This window comes from Vigna umbellata, chromosome 6 (assembly GCF_029865625.1).
Source record: "Vigna umbellata cultivar VRB3 chromosome 6, Vumbellata_1.0, whole genome shotgun sequence".
In the NCBI taxonomy this organism is placed as follows: Eukaryota; Viridiplantae; Streptophyta; class Magnoliopsida; order Fabales; family Fabaceae; genus Vigna; species Vigna umbellata.
Genome location: NC_142170.1, coordinates 20,214,817 through 20,224,588, shown reverse-complemented (window position 1 = coordinate 20,224,588; position 9,772 = coordinate 20,214,817). Strand labels below are relative to the sequence as shown.

Below are 9,772 nucleotides of genomic sequence, written 5' to 3'. Positions count from 1 at the left end.
CAGCATGTATATGATTTTTAGACTCGACCAATTCAAATATAAGTATTAATGTCGAACTATGACAAGTTGTAATACTTTACTTAAACACCTCATTAAGAATTTCCCATGAAATTCCCCTTTCACAACACTCATCACATTATCACAAACTACTTTTCATACATAAATATATATATATATATATATATATATATATATATAAAGATAATTTATAGTAAGATTTAAGTATTGATCAACCTTAAAAGAAACCACAAAAGTAGAAGAATCTCAACAAAAAATATGTAAAAGCCCCTGGCGGTGAGCGATACATCCTTGTCGTTGAGCACCATTCTTTGCGCAAAGGTGCTTGAGTGCCACCCTACTACAGTTGAGCACCAAAGCTCTCGACTTTCTGGTGCGCAGGCACCGTTGATTGCCGTTGAGCGCCACATTAGAGTGTGAAAACCTCTAAATTAGTGTTGGTTGCTTCCCTTACCGATCCAAATGATAAAAATGACATCCTAGACACTGGAAATGATTTAAAAACACGTTCATAACTTAAATTAGATAGCAATTTGATGATTTAGTCAAGAATCAAGGTTTAACCAATCAACCTACAACTAAAAACTCGTATTTCATTTATCTTGCTTTAAACTAGGTTCCTAAAACTCTAAGTAGCCAACTAAGTTCTAAATGACCTGCAAATAAACACCAAACAACAGTTTTTTTCATAAGACAACTCCTCCTTGATTTCACATGTCAAAACTCCTAATTTTCTTGACTAGAAGTGATCTTTATACCAACATATTCACCAAAATAAAAAATCTAAAACTCATATTTCAGATTCCATACATTTCTCCTCATATTTAATTTAACTAAAAGCTACACAAGTCTTAAATCACCTAAGAACAAACCTTAAACCTCAATTTTTCTCATTCAATCGTTATTTCAAAATTTTGCTATCAAACACCCCCCTCCCCCCTTTGATTTAAAATCCACTATTTATTCACCAATATCGAAACAACATCATATTTCCACTAACTTACACCCCAACATAGCAATCTCAAGTGACCTAAATGAGTACAAACCAAACACAAGCATGCACACCAACATTCCAAGAGACCAATAACATTAGTATATGTTATCAATGTTGGGTCTATCAAGGAGGAGGTTCCCTATGGGTTACACAAACACCAATAACATATGAGCCAACTATATAAGGGATCAACGCTACTCTTTACCCAAAACCTTAAGGCAATGCGTTAATGGGTCTTTCACCTTTATATACTACTCTACTTTCTCATTTCTATCCAATGTGGGACTTAGACTCACACTTGGATTCCCAACAATCTCCCCCTCAAGGGTGAGTCCGTTCCACATAGGTACACTCCCCCTATAGCGAAAACATTCCCAACCAACCACAACCACGAGTAACCCTTTTTAACCGCCGTTCATCTTAATGGAACTCGCTTACCTGAATATTCTTTGCTAGGAAGACTTTCGGTATAGGGATTATTATACTCTTCTAAGTTGGTCACCAAGACAAACCATCGGCTCTTATACCACTGTTGAGTCTATCGAGGAGGAGGTTCCCTATGGGTTACACAAACACTAATAACATCTAAGCCAACTATATAAGGGATCAACACCACTCTTTACCCAAAACCTTAAGGCAACGGGTCTTTCACCTTTATATACTGCTATACTTTATCATTTCTATCCAATGTGGGACTTGGACTCACACTTGGATTACCAACAATCTCCCCCTCAAGGGTGAGTCCCTTCCACATAGGTACACTTCCCCTCTAGTGGAAGCATTCCCAACTAACCACAACCACGAGTAGCCCTTTCCAACCACTGTTCATCTTAACGGAACTTGCTTACCTGAATACCTTTTGCCAGGAAGACTTTCGGTATAGGGATTATTATACTCGTCTGAGCCGGTCACCAAGACAAACCTGGTTCTAATACCACTGTTGGGTCTATAGAGAGAGAGGTTATCTGTGGGTTACAAAAACACCAATAACATCTGAGCCAACTATATAAGGGATCAACACCACTCTTTACCTAAAACCTTAAGGCAATGGGTTAATGGGTCTTTCACCTTTATATACTGCTTTACTTTCTCATTTCTATCCAATGTGGGACTTGGACTCACACTTGGATTCCCAACAATCAATGACTCATCAAATTAAACATCAATTACCCTACATTTCAACGACGAATATGGACTTAAAATCTCTAGACTAAGAATAAAAGATAATAGTTAGCTTCCCTTACCTAGTGGGAAACTTGTATAGCTCTAAAAAAAGCAACTATTTGTACCTTAGTTTAAGTAACTCTTTATGTACATATATACTACAAGAGTTTTGACCAAGTAGATCATTATGACCACTGATCGACAAGAAACAAGAAGAGAAGCTCAAACAACACATGTGACATAATAAATTTGCATGCTTCTCACAATAACTTAAATTAAGGAAAATGAGCAGAAATTTAACTTACTCTATATAGAAAACTGATCAGATAAAAGTGAAGAGCACATTGTCGTGATCGTTTCGATACCTTATAATAGTCAAAGAGATAACTCAAGGATTAGAAATCTTAGAGAGATGGAAGAGAAAATCTAAATCTTTTTAGACAAATGATAAATGTTTTTGATAATAAGATGTATTTAAAAAATTCTATTTATATTTTTAAATTATTTTAACATTTAAATAATCAATTTCATTATTTTAATCACATTTAATACATAAACCATAAAAAAAAGTTATATATAATGGACCAAACGTACATCATATATAATAACTTTTTTAATATTTCATATATAATAACTTTTTTAATATTTCATTCAAAAATAATTATGTAATTTTGATTTATTTATTTTTTAAAAATTAATAGAAATAAAATGAAGTTATTGATCCAAACCCTTATTTTGTAGATTTTTATATAGATTTTTTTACTTTTATAATTATATAACTTTTTACAATTTTATATTATTTTTATATACTTTTATACCATTTTTGAGTATCTAACTAATATCCACACATATATGAAAATTACAGGATAAATATTTATCCAATAACTACATAGAATTACTATCATCATTATCAGCCTCGCTGACATCTCTAATTTTACTTTTCATAAAAAAAAATTATAAACACTTTTGAGAAAAACAATGAAATAAATTTAAATAAATTTTAACTAATTTTATAACCATTGTAAAAGTTAATATATAAAGAATGAAATAAATAAAAAGAATTGATTAACAGCACTATCTTCAAATAACTTATTAAAATTTAAATAAATTAAAAATTGAATCACTTGTAGATGTTTTCTATTTATAATTGCGTATGTGTCTAATAATGTACTTTCTCTTAATTTGGCATGATATAATCTCCGATATACACCATGTCGCATAGAACCAAGAACAGAGGATATATATATATATATATATATATATATATATATATATATATATATATATATATATATATATATATATATATATATATATATATATATATATATATATATATATATATATATATATATATATATATATATATATATATATATATATATATATAGATAATGTTAGAAGTGCCACATCGACGAGAGATAAAACCAAATGGGGTGCAAACCTCATTATACAAACCGATTTTATGGAGTTGAGTTAGGCTTAAAAACCACTTTCTAATATGGAATCTAACAAAAGGTAGTCTTTCATTCCTCTTTTAAAACCAAGGATCGAAACATTAAAGATCTAGCAACATTGAGAATGTGTTGATGTTTTCTCTCAACGACTCCATTTTTTTGAAGTGTTTCAACACCAGATAATTGATGTTGTATCCCTTTTTGTCTATAAAAATTTGTCATTGCAAACTCATTATCATTATCTGATCTACCAGCTTTTACATCAATGCCAAATTGTGTTTTTATGAGAAACAAAGCCAATAAATTGTGATCTTGTATCTGATTTACTTGCCATCAATTTAATCCATGTGTATCTAGACATATCACAATTAAGAAATATTTGAAACCATCAACAGAAGAAGTACAATAGGGTCCCCAAATGTCAACATGAATTAAATCAAAAGGAGCTTTTGAAACAAACAGTAGTACTTAATTGAAAAGGCAATTTTCTTTGCTTAGAATCGTGACAAGTATCATAATGAGTATATTTTGTATCAGGTAAAGTATAGAATACATGTTGCGTAATTTGATATAACAAGAAGAAGAAGGATGCCCTAGTCTAGAGTGCCAAATATCTATAGAGTTATGTCTTATAGTAGAACAAGCAATATAATTCTCAAGAGGAATAAAAGCTGGTGAACCAAGGGATGTGGATGCTAGAACTATCATGATATACAAGTCATCTCTTTCTTCAGCTTTCCCAATCATCTACAAGGTTGACTTGTCCTGTATTTCACATGAAAATTCAGAAATGGTAATCTTACAAGATAGAGATTTAGTTAACTTTGTGACCGAAATAAGATTGACTGAAAAATTAGGAACAAACAAGACATTATGTAAAGTAAGGTGTGGGCTAAGAGAAATTATGCCAGAAAAATGAGCAAATGAAGAGTTCTTGTTGGGTAATGATACTATAATTGGTGAGATTCTATGATAAGAAATAAAATGAGACAAAGAACTAGATATATGATCAGTAGCACTTGTGTCTAGAACCCATTGGAATAAATATTACCTTGATCCCGAGAAGAAGTGGAAACATTATGAGAACTCACTATACTAGTAGAATGTGTGACTGTAGGATTAGATTGAGGAAGAAGTGCCAATAGACCATGGATTTGCTCTTGAGAAAGTCCTAGAGTTGAGGAATGTGATTGTACCTGAGAATTATTAGAAGAAGGAACAACTGCAGAAGCCATTGAATTTCACAACTTCAAATTGGACAAAATTTCACAACCTGAATATCCGGAAACTCCTCTAGATTCCTCAAAAAATCAATCCAAGGCTATGAGTGATTAAATCACCCAATTGTTTCTCATTGAAAACCCTAGAAAGCAAATTCAAAACATGAAACATAACTATGCGAGAGTAACAGAGGAAGAAGCCATAGAAGGAGAATAAATTGTAGGAAAGCCAAAAATGAAAGGTAGAAGATGAAGATCTTGATAGTAATATAATTGGTTGTGGAAGAACGTGATCAAGAATTAATTTTCTTATGACAGGTGCATACCTCACCATATAAACCAGTTTTGTAGGATTGAGTTAGACTTAAAAACTCACTTTCTAATAGACAGTGACTTTTTTTGCCTACCCCTCCAAGATTATCAGTGTGACATCATTCCTAATGCTTCTCCTATATTTTCTTTATTTTGAAAACAATGTTTTTTTAAAAATATTTGTTCATTAATCCAACTTGAACTGTGATTAATTTAAGTTTTAAATTAGATTTAGTGTAAAATTAAGATAAATAGGATTGTCCTAATTTGATTTAGTATTTTACAGTATTGTAAAACATTTATAATGATATTAATTTACAATATAGTTTTTCAAGAGGGTAAAATGTACCTTAAAATTCAATTTTATATTTCTTTTATTATTAGTACATTATCTTAAAATACCATCTGATATATTTCACTCGAATTTAAATTTAATTAGTTTAGTTGGACAGAATTTTGAATTGGATAAAGAGAAGTTTAACTAGTCAGACAAATATTTTAATCTATGTAACTGAAAACAATACTGATAACTTTCGGTCACTGATATTGATGTAACCATGGATAATACCAAAACAGCTGCATTACTGACAGTATTATGAGTATACCAGCAACTTTCGTCTGTAAATAGTAAACTCTTTCTTTTTTTTATTGTAACTTTATGATAAACAAATGGCATAAATAACCATTTTTTCTTGTATGTTAAATAAAAAATTATGAATACATTACTACTTTGGTTAAATATTAAATGATCATTTATATGAACAACTGTTAAAAGAAAAAGAAATGTCTGCAGAAGTAAACAAGGTTAGAAATAAAAGTTTATCAGATTCAGCAAGATATCAATATTCCAGAAACCAATGAGAATGAGCCACCCTTTTGGAAATTCATTGTTCTTCAGGGAATGGAATTAATGTTTTCTGAAGTTTTACTCCAACAACCACATCCTGAACCCCACACACTAGAGAGAGAAAGGGAGGAAGTCATTTTCCATGTAGAAGTTCCGTTCTGTCATAGTCTCCAAACTCCAAACTCTGCATAACAGACAGAAGAACTTCGTGTGGAGGCAAAGCCAAGAACACGCCAACGTGGTTTTTTTTTTTTTGTTTATTTTCTTTTGGGTTCATTTTTCTACCCTTTTTTCCTTAATTTGCCTTCTTGAGAACCAAGTCAATAGACTGAAACTTGAAACAAACAACATGGTCCTTCTCAGTCTTATGTCTCTTTCTCCTTAACAACCCCCTCCTCTCATAGCCCTCCACAACAATATTAAAAGCCTCAAACACCCCCATTGACATGCTGCCTGTCCCAAATGCTAAGCAAGGTTAGGTGAAGATAGCAACGTTGAGCAGCATCAAAAACCTTCCTTTTTGCAGAATAACCTGACGTGGGATCTTGAAGTTTTTTCAACACTGTCATTGATCAGATGGTGAATTTTGTCAAATGAAAAGAACTAAAACTACTGGTTGAAGAGGAGGGACTCCGGGCAGTGTTGGTGTGTTTCCACTTTTTGGTGTTTCCTTGCCTTGTTGTGTTTTGGATAAAATGTTGCTACAGATATCACCCAGTTTGAGGCATGTCACTGTGCTTCCGGGAAAAGGGTTGAAGGAATTTATCAAAGTGAAGGTTGCATCAAGGAGGCTATCTTATCGGATGCTCTTCTATTCACTCTTGTTCTTCACATTCCTTCTTAGGTTTGTGTTTGTTCTGACAGCAGTGGATAACATTGATGGAGAAAACAAGTGTTCTTCCATAGGTACATTATCACCCTCTCTCTCTCTCTCTGACTTACAAAACATACACATGCATGAACAGAAATAAAGATGTGACTCCGTGAATGAGGCTTGCATTTTTCAATATATCACTGCATACATGAACTTTTCATGATTTATTAATGGCTATATTTATGGCTGAATTCAAAGTTTTTTATGATTATTGATTAACGGCACTTCTATAAATTAAAGGACTGGAATTTTGGATACTTATCTATATTTATTTTCCTTTGCTGGAATGGAACTTTTGTAATATGTATTTGGCACTGTATTAGTGTGGTAAGATTCATCATTGGTTACTGTTGGGTAAACTCGTGTCCTGCTACTGTATTTTCTTTTGATGCTATGTTACAAAACTTGGTATGAATCAACAATTTGCAAATATCAAATTCTAAAGATAATGATACATTCTGCAACCTTTTGAATTTGAAACAACTGCATGACTCTGTGAAGTCTAGAAATTATAAATTCCACCAGGTATTTTATTTATGCATGTACATGACCTTTTGATTAACGTTTGCAGGTTGCCTGGGAAAAAAATTGAGGCCAAAGATTTTGGGAAGAAGTCTTGAGTCAAATGTAATGTCCTTAACTCTTAGTAATTATATTTGTCATGTGAATCTATCTGTTAACTAATTGACCACAATTATCTATTGGTGGCTGAAAATGACACTTGTTTGTGATAGGTCCCAGAAGTAATATACAAAATATTAGACAAACCTCTTGGAAAAGATGAATTAGAGCAAAGGACTGATATACCTCAGACTTTAGAAGAGTTCATGGTCCTAATAAAGGAAGGTGGATATGATGCCAAGACATTTGCAATTAAACTCAGAGAAATGGTACCATTTTCTCACTCTTTCAAATTAGAGCAATTTAGAAGACTAATCTAAAACAAAAGTAGCAACTTTCCAAGTTCAAGTTCCCACTTAAATTCTGAACATTTTCTTAGGTGACCCTTATGGAACAAAGAACCAGAGAAGCCAAAATCCAAGAGTATTTATATCGTCATGTAGCATCAAGCAGCATACCAAAACAGCTTCACTGCCTTGGCTTGAAGCTGGCCAATGAGCACACCAACAATGCAGCTGCACGCCTTCAGCTACCCTCTGCAGAACTTGTCCCTGCTCTGGTTGACAACAACTACTTTCACTATGTTCTTGCCTCCGACAATGTGCTCGCTGCCTCTGTGGTTGCAACATCACTTGTTCGCAACAGTTTGCGACCTCAGAAGGTTGTTCTGCACGTAATTACAGACAGAAAGACTTACTATCCCATGCAAGCTTGGTTCTCCTTGCACCCTTTATCACCTGCCATAATTGAAGTCAAGGCACTGCACCACTTCGATTGGTTTACAAAGGGAAAGGTGCCTGTGCTGGAAGCAATGGAAAAAGATCAAAATGTGAGATCACAGTTTCGAGGAGGATCATCAGCTATTGTTGCAAATACTACTGAGAAGCCTAGAGCAATTGCAGCAAAGCTGCAAACACTTAGTCCTAAGTATAATTCAGTAATGAATCACATTCGCATACATCTTCCAGAGGTAAAAGTGATGGAATCATGAAGAAAAGTTCTTTTTGTATGTTTACCTTTTTCCTGTGATGATGTTTACTGCCATAATACATTTTTCAATGCAGCTGTTCTCAAGCCTTAGAAAGGTGGTCTTCCTGGACGATGACATTGTGGTACAAACTGATCTTTCACCTCTGTGGGACATTGACATGAATGGAAAAGTCAATGGAGCAGTAGAAACATGCAGTGGAGAAGATAAGTATGTTATGTCAAAGAGGTTGAAAAGCTATTTGAACTTCTCACACCCTTTAATATCCCAAAACTTTGATCCCAATGAATGTGCTTGGGCTTATGGCATGAACATTTTCGACCTTGATGCTTGGAGGAAGACCAATATAAGCTCTACATACCATTACTGGGTTGAGCAGGTATTGATATGTTAAAAACTAAATTTCAGTCCCCATTTTGGAAAAACATAGTATAATAACACGTAATTTGTGTTATGTTTTATGCAGAATATAAAATCAGACCTCAGTTTGTGGCAGCTAGGGACATTACCACCTGGATTAATAGCATTCCATGGTCATGTCCACAGTATTGATCCTTTCTGGCACATGCTGGGATTGGGATATCAGGAAAGTACAAGTTTTGCTGATGCTAAGGGTGCTGGTGTCATCCATTTCAATGGCAGGGCAAAGCCATGGCTAGATATAGCTTTTCCTCATCTAAGGCCATTGTGGACTAAATACATTGACTTCTCAGATTACTTCATAAAGAGCTGCCATATCAAGGCATTGTAACTTTGATCATGAGAAAAAAAATGGCTTTTTTTGATGGGTGGAATGAATGGTATTTGCATATAGAAGAAGATGGAAATGAGAGGACTTCTTCAAAGCATGTGCCCTTCCACCACCACAAAGAAGTGGGAAGACAACAATCTATGGGCTACTTGGAAAGATGCACGCTTTTGTTTCAATTTTCCTTTTTAACTATTCAGTTGAAATTCTTTTTCTCTTCAATTCGCAATGTAAGTATGAGTATTAGATCATATATATAAGAAAATGCAGTTCTTTGGAAAACGAACAGGGCACTTATTGGATTAAGATGCTAAATGAAGAAATAAAACTTTTCGAGGAGACAGGTAAAGACCACTGAAAAATCTTTTTCAAAAGGTGACCTCTAGTCACATTTGTAGCATGTTCTATGCTATTATAAGTTTTTTGAAATGAAATTAGAATTCGTCCGTATAAAAATTATATTTTCATTTCAAAAATAAATATATATAGTTCTTTTGTCATAACACTATTTATTCTTTCCTAATGTTAA

The 9,772-nt window shown here is 33.3% G+C and overlaps 1 protein-coding gene across 1 annotated transcript; it reads left to right on the top strand.

Annotated features, from left to right (window-relative positions):
• The first annotated feature begins 6,047 nt into the window (after positions 1-6,047).
• LOC124831698 (putative galacturonosyltransferase 12) lies at positions 6,048-9,525 on the top strand. Its single transcript, XM_047309349.2, has 6 exons — positions 6,048-6,918; positions 7,458-7,513; positions 7,621-7,776; positions 7,887-8,477; positions 8,572-8,874; positions 8,962-9,525. The coding sequence occupies exons 1-6, from the start codon at positions 6,708-6,710 to the stop codon at positions 9,244-9,246; spliced, it is 1,602 nt and encodes a 533-aa protein (XP_047165305.2). The 5' UTR covers positions 6,048-6,707; the 3' UTR covers positions 9,247-9,525.
• The last annotated feature ends 247 nt before the right edge of the window (positions 9,526-9,772 follow it).

Bases quoted from the DNA above. Each gene is read 5' to 3' on its own strand.
- LOC124831698 (XM_047309349.2), top strand. From the start codon at position 6,708: ATGTTGCTACAGATATCACCCAGTTTGAGGCATGTCACTGTGCTTCCG. The intron at 7,514-7,620 runs GTAATGTCCTTA...TGTTTGTGATAG, and splicing joins GAAGAAGTCTTGAGTCAAAT to GTCCCAGAAGTAATATACAA. The intron at 8,875-8,961 runs GTATTGATATGT...TGTTTTATGCAG, and splicing joins ACCATTACTGGGTTGAGCAG to AATATAAAATCAGACCTCAG.